We start from the raw sequence: 21,002 nt of genomic DNA on the forward strand, positions 1-21,002 counted from the left end.
TTGTAACTCTCTGTCTCTCTGTCTCTCTGTCTCTGTCTCTCTCTCTCTCTCTGTCTCTCTCTCTCTCTCTCTCTCTCTGTCTCTCTCTCTCTCTCTGTCTCTCTCTCTCTCTCTCTCTCTCTCTCTCTCTCTCTCTCTCTCTCTCTCTCTCTTTCTCTCTCTCTCTCTCCAACTCAGGCCACCAAGTTGGAAAGGCAATCCTTGTCCCTTTAAGACTCAGATGGTAATACCTTTCCTCTCCCCCGCCCCCGCCCCCGCCCCCGCACCTGTCCCTCTCTGGACCAGCAACCTGGGCGACCACCCCCTCGTTCCATATGTGGCTGTATTACGGGTTCGTAGGGCCATCCGTCACAAAAACTCCGGCCTCCGATTGGCTTTTGTTCTTCAAGTGGGGCGGGAATTCGGGGAGAAATCGGCTTTTTGGCCGCACCACTGGGGTTGGGCTGGAAGAGCGCAGCCAGGACTAGTGGGGCTTCCGCTGCTGCTGGTGGTGGTGGTGGTGGCTGCGGCGGCGGCGGCGGCGGCAGCAGCGCGTGGGCTGCACGGTGAGTACCGAATTGAGTCCTGGCCGACGGTGCTCGCCGTGCCCGTTATCCAGACGGCCTCCCTGCGGGCGGAGCGCCCGGAGGCGTGTGGGACGGTGGGTCCGGTTCACTGGGTCGGGGAGTTTGGGTCGAGAAAGCAGCCGGACTCCACTTAAGACCAGGAGCCGTTTTGAGACTGCCAAAGTTAGGTAAAAGTTTTAAGATTCTGTTTCTTGAGCCGGGCGCTGGTGGCGCACGCCTGTAATCCCAGCACTCTGGGAGGCAGAGGCAAGTGGATTTCTGAGTTCGAGGCCAGCCTGGTCTACAGATCGAGTTCCAGGACAGCTAGGGCCATACAGAGAAACCCTGCCTCGAATAAACAAAACAACAACAACAAAAAAAGATTCTGTTTCTTGGAGTTAGGCTGCACCGGACCCCATAAATCTCAGAATGTTTCGTACTAATGCTCCAGGAAGAGTTCTGCCTTGTGCTCTGTGTAAACCCTAAACCCTCCTGCAAGATGAAGCATGGGAAATTGGTTTGGGGCTGTTTTCTCAAATCTGAAGGGGTAGACAGTCATGCACAGACTTTGCTGTGCACAGAATAAGGTGTTCTTTATCCTCATTCGGTGGCATTAATATTTGGAGGCTGCGGTAATATAAGAAACTGTTGGGGTCCAGGAGTTGCGCTTCTTTTTTTTTTTTAAAGATTTATTTATTTATTATATGTAAGTACACTGTAGCTGTCTATAGACACTCCAGAAGAGGGAGTCAGATCTCGTTAAGGATGGTTGTGAGCCACCATGTGGTTGCTGGGATTTCATCTCAGGACCTCTGGAAGAGCAGTCGGTGCTCTTAACTGCTGAGTCATCTTTCCAGCCCCTAGGAGATTTCATTCAGGCAGGGATAGTTTATTGAACCACCCTCCCACTCCCCCAAGACGGATCGATCAGAGATGTAGCTCAGACTCTCTGGAGCTGAGAGCTACAACCCCGAATGTTTTCTAGGGTCAGTTTATATAGGTAACAACCCACAAGGAGCGCATACGCACGGACAGGAAGGGCTGCAGGGTCGTCTGCCCTTTCCAGGCTTTCCAGGTTGTTACTCGTTTAGACATAACAGCCCAAGCTGACTTCTGTTTTGATTTTGGCCTGAGTGAAGGCAGCGGTTGGGGAATTTTCAAGAACTTCAGAACATAACAGGATGTATGGTCTTCTCAATTTCTCTCTGAGTCATCTCTCTGAGGTGACTGGCAAGCGTGAGACAGAAGGGTTTACAGCTAAGTTAGAGGGGGTTTTAAGCTAGGGCGCAGGCTTTAACAAATCCCTACCCAAATTCAGAACCTGGACCCTTCCCTTCGAGCCTCAAGTGCCGGAGCACCACGTCCCAGGGTGTGCACGTTCCAAGGCCGCTGCGGGCTTGATTTCCGTTTGGAGGTCCACAGCTGCACCAAAAGAAAACCAGCAATCCCCTGTATGAGGAGCCTCCATTGGTAAGTCATTGTTTTGCCTTTTGTAACACCTGGGCCTGGTTCTGTTAGGATCCCACTTGGGTACAGTCAGTGTCTTAGGAGACACATGAACTCCTGTTCAGGGCATTAGGGAGAGGTCACACTACCTTCTTAGTTCTTGGCCTTGTGTGTCCTGTTTTGTTTGCCTTTTCTGTTTCTTTGTTCTGAGAATTCTGAGGTGTGGATTTGGGGTGACTGGAAGACAAAATGGGTAATATGACTAGTAAACCCAATATACGGGACTCCCCACTGCCTTGCCCCTGTCAGTGCCCACCTGTATCCAAACCCCCATCTCAGCCCTCACCACCTCGATCCAAACCTCCATCTCAGCCTTCACCTCAATCCAAATCCCCATCTCAGCCCTCACCCCGATCTACACCCCCATCTCAGCCCTCACTACCTCGATCCAAACCTCCATCTCAGCCTTCACCTCGATCCAAATCCCCATCTCAGCCCTCACCCCGATCTACACCCCCATCTCAGCCCTCACCACCTCGATCCAAACCCCCATCTCAGCCCTCACCACCTCGATCCAAACCTCCATCTCAGCCTTCACCTCAATCTAAATCCCCATCTCAGCCCTCACCCCGATCTACACCCCCATCTTGGCCCTCACCACCTCGATCTAAACCCCCAACTCAGCCCTTACCTCGATCCAAACCCTCACCTCAACCTCACTCCCGGTCCTCTCCCCTCCCCACATCCGATCGGGATCAGGAGTTACTTCCTTATACTTCGCGACAGCAGCCCCAGGCCTCCTCTCTCACCAGGTCTCCCGCCACCCATCTCTCTAGCTGGAACACCCAGACCTCCCCTTTCAGCACAGACGGGAGCTGTCTAGTCTATGTACCTTTAACCACCGCTGACCTCTTCAAGTGGAAGATGCAGTTCCCTTCCTTTAGCACAAACCCAAGTTCCCTGATCTCCTTAATGGAGTCTATCTTTTCCATCTACTGTCCTTCTTGGGATGACTGTCAGGATATCTTAGCTGTCTTCTTCACCTCGCAAGAGAGGAGCCGGATTCTGACTGGGGCAGTGAAAGCATTTGTCAGAATGAACACAGGGAGGGGCAGGTGGAGGGCAGAAGAAGCTGACTGTTTCCTACCTCCATTTCGGTGGAGTCCTGACTGGAACAAAAGAACGGAAGAAGGTAGGAGAGCGCTCAGTAATTACCACAAGGCTTTGTTAGAGGGAATGAAGCTGGCAACCCGGAAGCCCACTGACTTCCTCAAGGTGATGTGTACTAGACAGGGTCCAAAGGAATCACCTCTCCAGTTTCTCGAACGCTTGCTGGAGGTGTTCCGAGAATACACGCCCATAGATCCAGACGACCCGGTAAACTTCAAGGAGTTTAACCAAACCTTTGTAGACCATTCGGCCTCAGACATACGTAATGCAATCCAAAGAGTCTATGGGTTTGAAGACATGACTAGGTTTGAATTATTGAAAATAGCCCAGAGTGTGTTTGACAATAGAGAGAGTGAAGAAGTTATGATAATAAAAACAGTGGTGAATGCTGTGATGAATTCACAGCTTTTCTATGGTAACTTCAATCACCGTCAGAGACCACAAAGACTACGGAGAGACCAATGTGCTTACTGCAAGAGATTGGGGCACTGGAAACACGAATGCCCCAATCGAAGGCAGGTCTGCCCCCATTGGGGCCAGTTTTAGCTTTAAGAGCATAGTAGGGCCATAGCTCTTTACAGTTAGGCCCCCAGGAGCCTATGGTACCCTCTTTAGTTGGGGGCCAATCTGTAAATTCCAATGAGGAACTTTCACATTTTGGTATTACAAAAATCCTTGGGGTCCCTCACCGGGAGTGTCGGGTTTATACTGTTCTGGATCTAAAGGATGTATGTTTTCAATTCCTTTGTCAAAACTGAATGTCTCTTTGCATTTGAATGGGCTGACCTTGACCTGGACCTCTAGGTTACTACTACTCCCCTAAATGCCAAAAAGGCTATGTTGCCCCCAAGGGCACTGTACCTGATGAATTTTGGGAAGTGGAATTTATACAGAAATCTAGCAAGGGCCACATGGATATAATGAATACTTCCTGGTTTTTATCAACACTGTCTTGGACTGGGTAGAGGCCTTTCCAACCTCAATGGAAACAGCCCAGATAGTAGCTAAGAAATTAATGATGGAAATCATCCCCAGATGTGGCCTCTCCTTAATTTTGGGGTCTGCCAATGGCCTGGCCTTCATGACCAAACTGTCTCAAATGACTTCAAAAACCCTCAGTATAAATCGGAGGCTACATAGCTTGTGCCATCCTCAGAACCCAGGGAAAGTGGAAAGAATGAATAGGACCTTAAAAGAAACTCACTGAATATATTCTTGAGACTGATGGTAATTGGGTTGACCTCTTGCCTTTTGCCCGCCCCCACTAGGGGTCTGATGCACCCCCTACTGTGAAAAATTCACTCCGTTTGAAGTAATTTATGGACAGCCCCTCCCAGTGATCAAGAGCTAAGAACAGAGTCCATAATCTCTGAATCCCTGAAGGGATTCCAGTTAACTCTGGATAAGATCTTTCCTCAAGTCTAGGCTGCCCAATTAACTGGGCACTGCTTCCCTGACCAGCTGTGCCAACCTGGTAGCACTCACTGCCTGGAACCAAGGTGATGCCCTCTATCAGGATTCTCTGGATGCCCTGTGCTATTGAGTTGCTGCTACTCACATCTCAAGAAGACAGCAGAGGATCCGGGGAAGAAGAGGGCCACCACAAATGGAAATTAATTGAATGGGATCACTTCCAGGTTAAGATCTCTAAGGTTTAATGTGTTCTTGCTGACCTGCTTTTACTCCTTTTCTTAGATTATGGAAGCCATGTTGTTAGTCTTGATCTGCTGGGTTATGTCCTTACCCTGGAACTTCAGCTGTATATAATAACTCACATGGACAACCCACTTAGAAGTAGGAACTTAGTCTCACTGACACAGTTCAGGTGTTGGACACCATTTTGGTTTTTTGTTTGTTTGTTTCTGTTTGTTTTTTGGTTCCTTTGTGTAGCCCTGCTATCCTGGAACTCAATCTGTAGACCAGGCTGGCCTCGAACTCAGAAATCCGCCTGCCTCTACCTTCCCACGTGCTGGGATTAAAGGTGTGCGCCACCACTGCCCGGCTGTTGGACACTGTTATAACTTCCGACCAGCCGAATCTGAAAACTGAATGGGCTGTGGACATTTACAATTGGAGAAAAACTTAGGAGGTATCTTGGTTTACATCTGTCCAGCCCAGGGCAGCAAATCCTGGCAGGGCACTAAATGCCTATCGCTGTGTCTCTTGGGGCTCCAAAACTGTCACCCCACCTGCCCTAAGGCAGATCAGGACATTCTTACCATAACTCCCAAGCCCTCTAAAACCAACTCTTAATTGTCAGTTAGGGTCATGTAACATTTTGTATACCCCTCCCCACCTCCAACCTAAACTCTGGAACATTTTTGACTCTTTTGGAGTGTACGAAGAACGTGGGGAATTTGACCATATGTCAGGGGCTGGATCCCAGTCCCTCATTTATCATGCAGTGATCAAGGTTAAGACAAGAACTTAAACCCACAGTCCCCAGTAGAGACCTTGATTCCTCAGGTTCCTCCCGCATGCCCATGTTCCAAAGACTCCAACTACCGTCTCGCCTGTTTCTAACCTCTGCTCTAAAACCTGCCTGTTTTCTAGGCTCTCCTGAGCCACCTCCATCCACTGGCCCCATGGAAGTTCTACTCCTGACTGTGCTAACCGCAACCTTTCCCTCACCATCCTATACCTAACCTGACGCAGGACTGATGGTTTTGCCTCAACCCCAAACCCACCTATTATGTAGGAATGACTTACAATCCCTATATTGCCACGAGCTTCTGCCGAGGCCTGCTCCTGGTCCTGGCCCCAGCTACCCCTAGATGAGGTCCAAGGACAAGGACTGTTTCCGGTCAGACACTTCAGGCTCCCTAGCTTGTCCATAGTTGTATACTTGTGCAACCATTATTTAGCAGCTGACTAGCAGAGGTACCCAGAGTCAGCGGCTATTCCTTTTCACCTGTGCTGATGCTTGGTGGCCTGATACCAGCTATCACAAGTGCTTGATGGTCTCCCGCATTGTCCCCGAGACACATCCTCGCTTGTGTCCTTCCTCAGGTTGACATTTCTGATGGGGATGAAGGCTGACTGCATCTAGCCAAGACACCTGACCACCCTCAGCCAAAGCAGGTGGTTCTCCTGTTAGTCTCATGCTTAGTGAATTCAGGGATTGTAGGGCCTGCAGCACTAGGAACATCAGCCCCGGTCCTGCAAGATCAGGGTTCAAAACTCTGAAAGCTAAAGTTAGACAGGATTTAAAGTTATTATGAAAGACTTGGTCCATAGATAGGAAGATTAGGTGGATTCTCTGGCAGAAATAGATTTATAGAATAGAAGGTTTGACTTCCTCTTCATGAAATAAGGAGGCCTGTGAGGAAACCTGCTGTTTTTAAGCTGACCAATCAGGCATAAAAGAAACTTAAACTGTTTCAGAAACAATCTGAAAACCAAATATTTAGACAAACAGGAAGGAAGCAGTTGGTGCTAGTCCCTTTTTGACCTGTCACCCTGCCTAGCCACCCTGGCTTCTGCTGCCGCAGGTCTCTTGATACTCCTAATGTTTCCTATGACCTTCTGGTGCCTTACAAGTCTTCGGGACAAATAGAGAATGCTAAAATGCTTGCCTTCCGCTGCCACTAGTAACCATTAGCCAGAAATGGTAGGTAGCTTCCTTGCAAAGATGACAGGAGCACCTAAGACAGGGGAATCAGAAACCAGTCCAAGCCGGGCGGTGGTGGTGCACGCCTTTAATCCTAGCACTCTGGGAGGCAGAGGCAGGCGGTTTTCTGAGTTCGAGGCCAGCCTAGTCTACAGAGTGAGTTCTGGACAGCCAGAGCTACACAGAGAAACCCTGACTCGGAAACAAAACAACCCCCCCAAAAAACAAGGCCAAGAGTCATTTTGAGGCTCTGTTTACTGTAAAACTTATGTTTCAATTTCTGTTTCTCGGAAAACAAAGAATGCTTTGTACTAGATGTTCCACGAAGATTTCCTTGACTACCTTGTTTATCCTGCTTGCAAAATTCCCCTCCTTTAAGTTCTGTCCTACAACTGTCCCACAAGCCCCAAAGAGAGGTGGGAACATAGGTAGGTTAGAGCTGTTTTCTAGAACTCAGACCTTCTGGAAAGATGGCCGCCAGATTGGCTGTGCTGTGCCCTGTAAGCAAGTAAGGCTTGCTTTGAATAATTTGTGGCCAGTGGTCTTTCGTCAGTCAGTGGGACTGACAGGCCTTCTGCAGGGGTACTCCTCAGCCCAGCTTGGGGGCTCTGCTCTGCTATGAGCTCCCTACCAAGCAAGGGAAATGTTTAGCAAATGGAGTTTGCCTGGGAGCTGCTCCCACTCCCTAGGAGTGCTTGGAACGTTGAGTCTGCCAACACTCTTCCAAAACTTACATTGCTGTGAGAAAGAGGAGGCTGCTTGCCTTTGAGGATGTCCCTTCCCCCCTCAGCAGGGGTCCCATGGAGGGGTTAAACAGACAGGGTCTGCTTTGCAGGATTCCTCCTGACTGGGGAGGTGTTGGTCAAGGGAGACATACTCCTGGAGTGACACACACACACACACACACCCGTACCCGCACGCGCCCAGGAATGCGGTGACCAGCCTGCTAGGGCCTCAGCCAGCCTCCCTTGCTCAACCCACCCATGCCTTGCCTGCGCTCCAGAACTCTGCTGCGGTTGGCTGGCAGGCTTAACCTGGTCTCCTTTAGAGTTGTATTAGAAGCTCCTTTTTCCTATTGGGGGAATTGTGCCTCTTGGGAAGAAAGCCGCCTTTAGATGCAAACTGCTTCGAGGACCCCCAAAGGCCATTCCCACAGTATAAGCCAAAGAGGACTTTTAGAGTCAGTGTAAAAGCAGTCAGACAATCCTTCAACTTGGGACCCTCTGGCTCCAGGGTAAGAGCCAGATATGTTTTAACTAACTCATTGGGAATACCTGAGGCTCGCCGGTGTGTGTCCTAAAGACAGCCTGGTCGTCACTGGGGACCCTAGCCGCCGGTTTTGGAGAGGTTGGTACCATGTGATAGTCACTGGAAATGCCAGCCACAGTAAAATGGAGCCAGCTGGGACCTAAAAGACTGTGTGTGTTGCCAAAGGTGGGCGCAGAAAGATGACCCAAGCCTCCTGGGAAAGCCCAGAGTTGTGAGTGAATTCCAGAATTTGAGCATTGATTTGTTTACACTGTGGGAGTTTGGTTTTTCACTTGATTGTGCCTTTTTTTCCCTATTGAATTTGAATTTTTTTTTTTTAAAGTACTTTATTTTTTGATATTGCCAGAACACACAGTTGAGAGATTTTTTTAAACTTCTTTAAGAGGAAATTTTGGAGTTTTATAGAAAGTTTAAATTTAAAAAGCTGGACTTTTTTTTTTTTTTTTAAGAACAGCTTTTTAAAATTGTTAAATTTATGAAGCTATGGGACATTTTAGGTTTATAACTGTTTATATTATTAATATGTGATCTTAAAAGAAAGAAAGGCTAGAGAGTTAATGCTAAACACTGGACGCTAAAAACTAGGATATTCCTATCTTGTGAAGCAGCGAGACAGTGACCTAAGCGGTCAGGCAAAGCCTGTCTGCCAAAGAGATGGGAGCAGCGGCTTGCAGCCTGTGGGTCGCTGTGCACTGCAGTGCATGACAGCTGCAGTAGCTGTGGAATGGCAGTAAGAATGATATTTGACTTGGGGACTGTGTTGAAGAATTCAGCAATAGGAAGACTTAGAGAATGTCTCTCCTTACCTAGGTCTATTCAGGGTTAGGTATATGTGCCAGAAGCAGCTATGTGCGGGGTGGGGTGGGGTGGGGTGGGGGGTTGGAGTGGAACAGAGGTGAATATGGGAGAGGGAACTCTCACTCTCAGAGGGGAAGGGGAGGGGCTTGGGGAAGGGATGGGAAAGGGGTTATTGGGAGAGGGTACATCGATCAGTGTAAAGTGAAAATTAAAAATAAAGAAAGGAATCTGAGCCGGGTGGTGGTGGTTGTGGTGGTGGTGGGTGGTGGGTGGTGGTGTACGCCTTTAATCCCAGGTCCTGGTAGAGGAGGGCAGATCGATCTCTGAGTTCCAGGCCAGCCTGGTCTATAGAGCCAGGTGCAGGACAGCCAGGACTACATGGAGAAACACTGCCTCAAAACACAGCAACAGAAAATGCATGTCTAGCCTCTTTTTTAACTGTTAAGCTTTAGCTGTTTTGAGTCATATATATGAGAAACTGAAACTCTGTAATGGTACGCTATGAGAAAGGGCCAGGAGAGCTGCCAGGCTGCCTGTGAACTAGTCTTGTTTATGATTAAAAGCTTTAGTTTTATACTATAGAAAAGCTTCATTCTGGAGCTGGAGAACATCATACTAAGTGAGGTAACCCAGTCTCAATAGATCAATCATGGTATGCACTCACTAATAAGTGGATATTAGCCAGGAAAACTGGAATACTCAAAACATAATCCACACATCAAATGAGGTACAAGAAGAACGGAGGAGTGGCCCCTGGTTCTGGAAAGACTCAGTGTAGCAGTATAAGGCAAAACCAGAACAGGGAAGGGATGGGTGGGAGAACAGGGGGAGGGAAGGGGCCTTATGTGACTTTTGGGGAGTGGGGAGGGCCTGAAAAGAGGAAATCATTTGAAATGTAAATAAAAAATATATCGAATAAAAAAAAAACTAAAAAAAAAAAAAAAAAAAAAAAAAGGAAAAGCTTCATTCTAGAATTTTTTTTTTTTGAAAGGCTAAACCTAACAGGGATAAAGCTACTTATTGTAAACTGTTAAAGATGATTAAGATATGCAATTTAATAGACACTCAAAAAAGATCATATTCTTTAATGCCCTCTAAACTGCACTTGTATTTATGATAAGCCCTTGTCTTAGTTTGGCTTCCATTGCTGTGAAGAGACACCACGACCGAAGCGACTCTAACAGAGGACGTTTAATTGGGGCTGGCTTGCAGGTTCAGAGGGTCAGTCCTTTACCATCAAGGTGGGGAGCATGGCAGCATCCAGGCAGGCATGGTGCAGGAGGGGCCAAAAGTTCTTGATCCAAAGGCAGACCAGAGAAGGCTGGCTCCCACATGGCTAGGAGGACGGTCTCGAAAGTGACACACTTCCTCCAGCAAGGCCACACCTCCCTATAGTGCCATTTCTCGGGCCAAGTACTAATGTATTTAATTACAAGAAAAAGCTTTAGTTAGCCTCCTATATGTGTTTTCAAGGTTAAGCCTAAAACAAGTAACTAAACAGTGAAGTTTGTCTAGCTCAACTATACTTAACAATTATGTCCTCAAACTCATCAGAGATCTGCGGAAATGGCATTTCAAATGCTTAATGGAAAAAGCTTGCTATGACAGAGACCCCAGCTCCTGGCACTCACCCTAAGGTCTCTTAAGAAGATGGATGGGGCACCAAGGACTCCGCCTGTATCGTGGCAATGCTAACCACTGGGCATAACTGCCCCAATGCCTCGCCCGCTGCCAGGACCCTGCCTAAGCCGTGGACAAGCAGGACACTGGAGAGTTGATTGCCCCACTTTGCCTAGACAAAGTGAGGTCAGTCTCCTCTCAGGATCCTCCTCCACAGGAAGAAGGCCTCTCAGATTTGCCAGGCCTGGCAGCTGAAGATGGATACAGCCCTGCGACGTGTGCCCCCAACGAAGCCATCGACACTGCAGGAGCCTGGTGGGTTGGCTGCTGGGTAATGGGTAAGTCTCTGTCATTTTAATTGATACATAGGCGATTTGGGTTATACTTCCTGGTATAGTTTATCCTCAGATCTCTGATGACATTGACGGCGGCTAGGTTACAGGTTTGCCAGTTCAGAAGCAGTAGGCAACCAGCTCCTTCACCCAAGTCTTCAGCCACATCGTTCCATTTCATATGTAAAAATCAAGCCTTGCTATCCCTAGAGTTAAGTTACTGGGTCTCTTGTTAAAAAATGGCTGACAGGGTTGCCTTGCGAACAGGTGTCGAATTAAAGTATAAACAGGTTCCAGATGTAGCGTTTGACTTTTCCTTTATTTAAACTTGCTTCGCTTGCAGCTGTTCTCAGTAACAACTGCTCGTGTCTCTGATAAATGATTAGATGCAAAGAAAAAAGGCTCAAAAGTCTGCAAGTTCCTGCGTGTTCTGAGGTATAGAAGGGCCCGAGGACACGAGAGTTCTGAGGGCTCATATCTGTCTGTAACTCCAGTCCCCAGGGACCCGATGATGTTTTCTGGTCTCTTTGGCATATGTAAGGTGCACAAACATACATGCAGGAAACACCTGTATATGTAAGAATTAAACATTGGCCAAAAATTCTTGTAAGCTTCAGGGCATTGAAGGAGTCATTAATTAAGACTTGGGCCCACAGGTCACAGGGACTCCAGACAAGTACTGCCTAAGCCTCTCTATCTGCCTATTCTTGGGTGGGATCTCTCCTCTGGTCTTGAGACCCCTTCCCTCCTCCAGTTTCCAGGACTATGGGCCTGAAAGTTCCAAATGTAAGACTTTCCTTTAAGGTCCTAAACTTTAACTTCTGTCCCAAGTCTATCTGTCTCAGCAGATTTCCACTTAGCTGACAAACACCGTCCAGGAATCACCTGTGGACTCCAAACTGCTCCAAACAGCTCTGAGCTCTGGACTCATGGAAAGCTGCTGTGAACCAGTCCAGCCGATGTGATCGCTCCCCGTCTCTTCGGCTGGGTCATCTAACTGGATGCTTCTGATGCCTGCCCCATTGCCGGAATCCCCTCCCTGCCTTTGATTGACATTCCAGCCTTCCTGGGCCCTGGCAACATCCTTATTTCAGCAGGAAGTAGTTACAGAAGAGAGTTCGTCGCCCCTTGTCCCCAACAGGCTGGAATGTTAGATCAAAAGGACATTCCCTGGCATAAGGGACAAAATGACTACCTATAGTGCCTATTGGCATACCAGGAAAGGTACACCTGTTAAACTGAGACCCAGATCTATCAACAGGTAGATTCATTAGCTGAAATAGTTCTACAAAGTGATAGGGCATAGGATCTGCTTTATGCAGAAGAAGGAGGTGTTGTGTGTCTTTAAGAGAAAACTGTTGTTTGTATACAAACCACTCAGGGATCATCAGAGGTAATCTGGCTGTACTAAAAATAAATATTCCAAAAAGGGGACCTGCAGTTAAACAAATGGCGGCTCACCGTTCTCAACCTCCTCCAAGTTAGTAACTCGGTCGGCCATTTCCGGGTCTTTGACCCTTGTATTTCTGCTGATTACTGTTGGCGCTTGCTCATTCATGCCTTAACTAGATAATAATTCCTGCCTGGGTACCATTGAGGTGATGGTTATTAGATCCCAATATAAACAGGTACCCATCCCAGTCAGGGATTAGGCTCAAGGGGAGAATGTGAGATAAAGTTACTATTTACATTTTAATTACGGTGCCTAAGAGACCCACTAAACAAAATGCCTCTGCTGTGGGTCATGTTGCTGAAAGCCTGAGGGCTGCTGTCTATGAGAGGTAACAAGCCACACGCTTCACTCCCTAAACAACCTTGTTTGACACCCCACACTGTATGTTCTTGCACACGGGTAGTGGGGAGGTGCATGGGCAGGAAATACATCAGGATATGCGTTTGGGTTTGCCTTTTTAAGCCTAAATGTGACTTACCTGTTTGGAAACCCAGGATGGACCTGACCTGAGCCCATCATCCTGTGCAGTATGTAAATAAAGCTTGTGTCAAATTGGTCTCGGTATTGTGGTCTTATTCTTGCCAGTGGGGTTAACACTACCAGCCTTTTGAGTGCTGGGGGTTATAAACAAGTGCAACCATGGCCGTCCCAAAAATTCCTAGCAACTTAACCACAGGAAGTTAGAGGGACAGGTGACCTGAGTGAGCCTTTGCCAGTTGCCCTGTGTACATTGGGAGTCCTGCTGAGTCCAAGTAGTTTTGGTGAAGGCTCACTCTTGTGGACAAGGTATACCAGTTGCCTGGACGATTAGGACAGGGAGGGAGGGGGACTTAGGACCTGACCCTCTACAATGCTGGGGCTCATAGGTGAGACAGTTATGCTGGGTGGGGGGGCTTTTTATGGATGTTGTTGAAGGCTTGTGTCTGGGACAGAGGAGGGAGGACCCAGGGTGCTCTTACCCTACTGAAGATTTGGTCCCTCTAAGACAGGGTTCTTGAGGCTGCCTGGGGAGCAAACATAGGGCTCTCAGGTCCTTCTCCAGCACCATGTCTGCCTGCTTCCCTCAATAATGAACTAACTGCGGAAACTGTAAGCCAGGCTCAATTAAATGGTTTCCTTTATAAGAGTTATCATGGTCAGGCTTTCTCTTCAGAGCAATAAAACCCTAAGACATCAATATGTCTGTCCCCAGGAGCCAGAAGGAGATTGTGTGCTGCACTGGGTGTGGCCTGAGCATTGGAGACCGAAAAGCCCATCCCCACAGTGACACATTTCCTCTAACAGGACCACACTTTGTAATAATGCCTCTTTCTTTTCTTTTTTTCTTTCTTTTCTCTCTCTCTCTCTCTCTCTCTCTCTCTCTCTCTCTCTCTCTCTCTTTCTCCCCCTCCCTCCCTCCCTTCCTTCCTTCCTTCCTTCCTTTTTAAAATTATTTTACTTATATGAGTACAAAGTAGCTGTCTTCAGACACACCAGAAGAGGGCATCAGATCCCATTGTAGATGCGAGTGAGCTACCATGTGGTTGCTGGGAATTGAACTCAGGACCTCTGGAAGAGCAGACGGTGCTCTTAACCGCTGAGCTGTTTCTCCAGCCCAATAATGCCGCTTTCTCTAGCCAAACATTCAAACACATGAATCTATGGGAGCCATACCTATTTATCAACAGGTGAGTCCAGGGAGTAGAGAGGCTGAAGGGACCCTTTGCCATGGGCATCAAGTTGGAACTGGGTTCCCTGCGCCATGCAGTGCAAGATCCTTGGAGCAGACCTTGTTGAGACCCTGCCTTTAGAGAGAAGGAGCTGGCTTGCCGATTGGGGGCATCAGGTGGCACAGCCCCAGTGAGCTGGAGCTGTGGAGAAGGGTGAGGGCTTCCTAGAGAGAGAAAAGGGAAGCTAGTGGGGGTGGGGGGGTAGGGGGCTAACCTTCATTCCGTGCCCTCCGTGCCCTTGCTGCAGCCATTTCTTGTAGCCATCCATCCACACTTCCAGAGCCAGCTCTAGGGTGGGACCTGACCAGTGTGACACTGTGGGCAGCTGTCCAGGTTCATTTGAGGACCTGGCTTCCCATGCAGCTTCTGAGGGACTCCTGCTGGCCAGCTCACCATGTGAATCCTGAGTCCTTTATTAGCTGACAGTGTCAGTGTGCCCTGGGCAGGGGACACACACACACACCCCTTTATTGAATTGGCCAATTGAAATCCTAATGTAGCCGAGCGATGGTGGCGCACGCCTCTAATCCCAGCACTCTGGGAGGCAGAGGCAGGCAGATTTCTGAGTTCGAGGCCAGTCTGGTCTACAGAGTGAGTTCCAGGACAGCCAGGGCTATACAGAGAAACCCTGTCTCCAAACAAACAAACAAACAAACAAACAAAAAATTGGAAAAGAAAAGAAATGCTGGGCTGGAGAGATGGCTCAGCGATTAAGAGCACTGACTGCTTTTCCAGAGATCCTGAGTTCAATTCCCAGCAACCACACGGTGGCTCACAACCATCTATAATGAGATCCGATGCACACTCTTCTGGTGTGTGTTTGAAGACAGTGACAGTGTACTCATATTAAGGAAATAAATAATATTTAAAAAAAGAAAAGGAACGCTAATGTAGTAGTAAGTCATCTAATGTGGTAAATTTCATAATTGAGTTACCTTGCTGATCTGCCAGTGAATCCTTTTCGAGGCCCGGAAACACTTGGGAGCCTTGTGAGGATGGCCAGGCAGAGGCAGAACTTAAGCATCCTCAGCTTACAGAACCCACATCCCAGCAGGACTTGCTGCTGTCTGGCTGCCACTGCGGGCTTTTCCTCCTTAGCAGCAGCTGTGCCCTGAGAACCCTCTGCTGGGACCCGTTCTGAAGGCATCTGAAGCTCACGCCTGCCTGCCTTGCCAGGTGCCTCTGGGGCTTGTTAGGACATGGGAGCAGACACTGAGGGGACAGAAAGGGACTCTGAGGTTGGCAGGGCTCCCCCTTCAGTCCCTTCAGCACAGGGTGAGTGGAAGGAGCTCGGGCTCTGTTGGCCTGGGTTCGAATGCTGTCTGTGTCACTCTGAGGCCTTCGGGAGGATGAGGTGGTACCCAGCACTGTCCAGCACATCCTGGAATGGTGTCTGGCATCGAGTGGGCTGCTCATGCCAGTTCCCTGTCCTCTTTGCTCTGTCCTCCTGACACAGACTGGAGGTGTTACCTCTTTCTTGCTCTTAAACCTTTCTCCAGCCCTGTCTTATCATCCCATGAAGGATAAAAGGTAAGCAACTGTGTCCCGTTCTTCAAAGTGACAGTTCCCTGTCCTGAGAGGTGCTCATTGCTGAGTGCTCGCCTGTAGTGCATAAAGGCCTGGATCAAACCAGGCCTAGTGGCGCACACTTGTGCTCCAGCACTGGGAAGTAGAGGGAGGAGGGGCGGGAGTTCAAGGTCAGCTTGGGGAGCACACAGCAGTGTCTCACAAAGGTGCCAGGGTGCATGTACCTTTAACCCAGAGCTCAAAGTGCTGCTGGGGCAGGCAGATCTCTGAGTTCCAGGACAGCCTGGTGTACACAGCAAGTTATAGAACAGTTGGGGCGCAAGTGAGATCCTGTCTCTTTAAACAAACAAATAAACAAACAGTGTAAGCTTTGTAGTCTTAGAAATCCAAGTTACTGGGAGGCAGAGGCAGGTGGATTTCTGAGTTCAAGTTCCAGGACAGCCAGGGCTATACAGAGAAACCCTGTCTCGAAAAAACCAAAAAAACAAAAATCCAAAAAATAAAAAAATAAACAACAACAACAACAAAAAGAAATCCAAGTTAGGGGCTAGAGAGATGGGCTCAGTGGTTAGGAGCACCGACTGCTTTTCCGAAGGTCCTGAGTTCAAATCCCAGCAACCACATGGTGGCTTACAACCATCTGTAACAAGATCTGACGCCTGAGCTGGGCGGTGGTGAATCATGCCTGTAATCCCAGCACTCTGGGAGACAGAGGCAGGTGGATTTCTGAGCTCGAGGCCAGCCTGGTCTACAGAGTGAGTTCCAGGACAGCCAGGGCTACACAGAGAAACCCTGTCTCGAAAAAACCAAATCGGGGGAGGGGGGGAACAAACAAACAAACAAGGAAACAAAGAAAACCAAAGAAGAAATGTAAGTTAGAGCCGAGTGTGGTGGTGCATACACTAATCCCAGGTTAAGAGCAGCTATGGCTACAGAGTGAGACCCTGTGTCAAATGTTTAAGTAGACTAAGAAATTGCAAAATAAAGGTTTTGAAGCAGACAATGGTGGTAGTAGCACTGAGCTGAAACATTAGTGTGTCCCACTGCCTAGCACTTGACTACTGGGGTCCAGCCTTGACCAAGGATCGGAGTTCTCAACTGGAAGCAGGGATGTCTGGAAGGCGCATAAAAAGCACCTATTGACAACTATTTCGGGTACAAGCTGACAGGCTTGAAGTTACTCTTTCTGTCTCTGTCTGTCTATCGGTCTGTCTGTCATCCGTCTCTGTCCCTCTGTATCTCTGGTTGAGGCTGCACGCACCCTGCATTCTCCTGCACACTCTGCTTTTCTCCTGTGGGCTTTTCTTTTCTGAATTTCCACCCTCCTACACACCTCTGTGTGTTCCTCTTTTGCTCACACACACACCTAACACACACCTCATGCCCCCCTTTCTTACACACACACACACACACACACACACACACACACACACCACACTCTCTCTCCAGGCACACCTCACGGTCTCTCCTCCCTCACCCTACACGCCCTTTGCCTTTAACTTGCCTCAGCCTTTTACTGATACTCCAAATGCAGGTAGAAAAAAAAGACACTGTATACTCATTGTCAAATCAAATTCAAAATAACAACCACATCCCATTAAAAAAAATCAAGAATGACAATTGTTCCCCAGTGTTTCAAGTTTCCCCTATTCCCAGGCCTGTGGCCAAAATAATAGCTGCAAACTTACCATTATTTAAACTTTAACTTTTGACTTATTATATTTCAGAGCTCAGAGCTCCGGGGACAGCCACATGCATTTTCCTGTGAAGCTCTAATGAAACAGCAGCAGTAGCAACAACAACAACAACAACAAAACAACAACAACAAAACTGCCAGGCAGTGGTCAGAAGGAGTCAAGTTATTCCTTAATTTAGTAGTTCAGCTAGGTTTCTGTTTTTGTACGTTGCACGCAATGACTCTTCTAAGATTCCCAGTGTTTTGAATTAGTTTTAATGTATTCTATACTTGCTTATCCAGGAAACACTCACAAATGTTGTGCAAAACTTATTTCTTAACTTTAATAACTTCTTCCTTTCTCAGGGTCCCAATATTGGTTTTGTTTCATTTTCTTAATAATTTCTTCAAACTTGCTTTTCAAGTCAAACATTAATCTGAAACTACCATTGTGCAGTTATTGCATTGTTTCCAAGATGAGAGCACACAGCATGCACCTGGGCCATTAGGGCTGTGCTGTGCTGTGCTGAGCTGAGCTGAGCTGAGTTGAGCTGAGCGGTGTTGTGCGGTGTGGTGTTGTGCTGTGCTGAGCTGTGCCGTGCGGTGCGGTGCTGTGCTGAGGTGTGCGGTGCGGTGCGATGCGGTGCAGTGTGGTGCTGTGCAGTGTGGTGTTGTGCTGTGCTGTGTGATGCGGTGCGGTGCTGTACTGTGCTGAGTGGTGCGGTGTGGTGCTGTGCTGTGAGGTGCCCTTGTGCCCCTGTGCCTCAATTTTTGATGGTTTAACAATCCTTACATCAAGGAACATTTATTTTCACAGAATTCACCAGAGCAGGAGAGGAAAATAGCAAAATCAGATATAATAGAATAATTATGCATGCAAAGGCCAACTGAAGAGTAGTCACACACAAATGAAATCTATACAGCTGTTGTTCAAGGCTGAGGTTAGGAGAAATGGGAGCAATAATCTCGGGGCCTGTAGGATGGCTCAGTGGTTAAGGGCATGTGCTGCCCCTACAGATGACCTGGACTGGGTTCTCAGCACCCACATGGCTGCCTATAACCATCTGTAAACACCAGTTCCAGGGAAGCTGGTGCCCACTTGTGGCCTTCAGGGCACCAGGCAAGCAGGTAGTCCATAGACACATTCAGGGACAAACACGCATACACATAAAAGTGATGTATTTTTAAAAATGAAGGTGTGAGTCAGGCAGTGGTGGCGCACGCCTGTAATCCCAGCACTTGGGAGGCAGAGGCAGGCAGATTTCTGAGTTTGAGGCCAGCCTAGTCTACAGAGTGAGTTCCAGGACAGCCAAGGCTACACAGAGAAACCCTGTCTTGACCCCACCCCACCCCCCAAAAAAATGAAGGTGTGAAACATACCAATTATACCTCAGAAACACGACGACAGTGGAGCCCGCTGTGGTATGTAAGAGGCCCCAGGACATGTCATGCTTACTTCAGTGGACAGCAATGACGAGGAACTACTGAGTGTCCAGCGCATACAAAGAGGACACAGGATTCTGCCCTTGGAGCTGCACCTGGAGTTAAGCACAGTAGGCAGTGGTCCGAGGTAGACCATGGTGGCCATCAGGAGAAGGTCCCTGTGACAGCTCCAGCAGAACAAAGGTGTGTTCCTGTAAGAGACAGACAGATGCCCCTCTTGCTGTGGGTGCAGTGTATGGTGAGTGTCTGGGCTTGGTGAGTTGGTTTTCTCAGGCTCTACTATGTGTAAGGTGTGCTGAACATCCAAGAAGCTGTGGTTGTGAGGCAGGCTGGGGGTGGGGACTAGAGCGGGGAGGGTGGGAACATTCAAGTTCATTGAAGGCCTTTGAGCAGGAGAGATTGTGTGGAGAACAAGGTTCCTTCCCAGTGACAGTGCCTCTCTGTGATGAATGGCTGACAGCTTAATCTGTAGCTTCCCCTTTAAGAAATACAGATCGGACTGAAGAGATGGCTCAGCGGTTAAGAGCACTGACTGCAATTCTGAAGGTCCTGAGTTCAAATCCCAGCAACCACATGGTGGCTCACAACCATCAGTAATGAGATCTGATGCCCTCTTCTGGTGCTGTCTGAAGACAGCTATAGTACTTACATATAATAATAGATAAATCCTTGGGCCAGAGCAAGCAGTGGTCCTGAGTTCAATTCCCAGCAACACATAATGGCTCACAGTACTCATATACCTAAAACATCAATCAATCAATCAATTAATCAATCTTAAAAAAAATACAGAGATCAGCCCGGTTGAAGAGCTGACAGACTCCTGACCTTCACTGGTAGCTAGAGAGCAGAGTTTTTTGAGAGCATAAACAAAGTTTTAATGAACAAAGTGACCAAGCTATTCTGACTGGTCTGTCTTGTCTGACCAAGACAAGATAAAATCAAAGTAACAGTTCCCTGAATCACCCCCTGCCCCTCCTGCTACTGGGTCCCAGGGAAGGCCACGAACTGTCAACAATCTTATTGCAAAAGTCCCTCTTGACCTGTAAATTTAAAAATATATTTCTCATAGTAATCCACCCCCCTTGCAAATAGGGTAGAGAAGATGTCTGCTTTCTTTGTTTGGGGTTGCCTCTGCCCGCATGGCTGAGCAACCCCACGTAAATGTGGGCACGTGGATGTCTGCTTTCTGTGTTCGGGGCGAACTCTTCCTGCGAGGATGAGCGACCCCACATACCTGGAACAATAAACCTCATGCTCTCGCATCAATCTTTCGTCAAGCTGTGTGCTGAAGGGTTGCGTGCCTGAGCTCAGACCCTGAGGGCTCTGTTGAGTGGCAACAGTTGAATATGCGCAAGCATCTGTGAGTGGGGGGCTGTGTATGGACAGTCATGTATTTGCTATGCGTACATATGTAATTTGAAGAGACCAGGAACTATCATCAGCTGTGATGCCCAAAGCACAGCCCTGTCCTTTGCTGAGGGAGGCCTGTCATTTGGGAGGAGAAGGTGTGGTGAGAGAGACTTATGACAATGACAGAGCAATGGACCAGCCAGGCTTTGTAGGGCACCCATGAGTTCCTGCAGCCAAGGTGCAGGAGCTGGGGGTGGGGAGGAAGACTGAGTGTGGCCACAGGGCTCATAGCTCATGGTGCTTGGGCTGCGGGAGGCCCCAGGCTCAGCTGATCTTGAATACTGACTCCAGCCCCATCTTGGATGTGTGCATGACCGTTTATCTTCCCCAACACTTCCCTTCTGGAGTTTCTGTAGGTCCCAGAGGAAGCGTGGTTAATGTGGAGGAGTTTTGCAAACTACTGTCAGAGTGAAGCTCCCTTGAGGGCCCCAGATCAGAACACTTCTCACAGTCAGCTGAGGCATTGCACCCTGCCTTGCTTGCTTTCTCCTGAGCGCACAAAGCGGGGAGCTGGTGTTCCCACGTGACCCGTGCACCAGGTGACAAACCCTGCTGGGCAGAGGATCCATTCAAGGTGCAGGCTGGGAATGTGGCAGAGTACAGAGTTCATTGATAAGGCTCAGACTCCACACCTCAGTGGCTGGTAAAGAAACCGCCACTGGTCAGGGAAGCGTGGCCGCAGTTATCTGAAAAGGCTGTGTCTGGGTGAGTCTGGCATTTCTTCATGCCCTGTAATCAGCACCACATATCTTAGCAGACTGAAGCTACAAGTCGAATGCAGCCCGTATTGTGGACGAAGTTTCAATTGATTTAGGGGAAGCAACTCTGTCTATGTGAGTCAGTCTCTCCCTCTCCCTCTCAATCTCCCTCCCCACCCCCTCTGTTGTGTGTGTGTACATGTGTATAGCACTACTTTACTGCAGAGACCCATGCAGAGGTAGCTGTCAGACCCCTTGTGAGCTCTGAGCTCTCCCGACTCTGGAGACACTGCATCG

The 21,002-nt window shown here is 48.5% G+C and overlaps 1 protein-coding gene across 1 annotated transcript; it reads left to right on the forward strand.

The window, feature by feature from the left end:
* Positions 1–462: 462 nt before the first annotated feature.
* Positions 463–8,893, forward strand: LOC127667479 (protein transport protein SEC24-like). Its single transcript, XM_052160499.1, has 2 exons — positions 463–545; positions 1,864–8,893. Exon 2 carries the CDS (start codon positions 2,241–2,243, stop codon positions 3,705–3,707), a length of 1,467 nt encoding a protein of 488 aa, XP_052016459.1. The 5' UTR covers positions 463–545; positions 1,864–2,240; the 3' UTR covers positions 3,708–8,893.
* The last annotated feature ends 12,109 nt before the right edge of the window (positions 8,894–21,002 follow it).

Source organism: Apodemus sylvaticus, chromosome 1 (assembly GCF_947179515.1).
Source record: "Apodemus sylvaticus chromosome 1, mApoSyl1.1, whole genome shotgun sequence".
NCBI classification, from domain to species: Eukaryota; Metazoa; Chordata; class Mammalia; order Rodentia; family Muridae; genus Apodemus; species Apodemus sylvaticus.

Coding starts and splice junctions, on each gene's coding strand:
- LOC127667479 (XM_052160499.1), top strand. CDS start 2,241: ATGGGTAATATGACTAGTAAACCCAATATACGGGACTCCCCACTGCCT.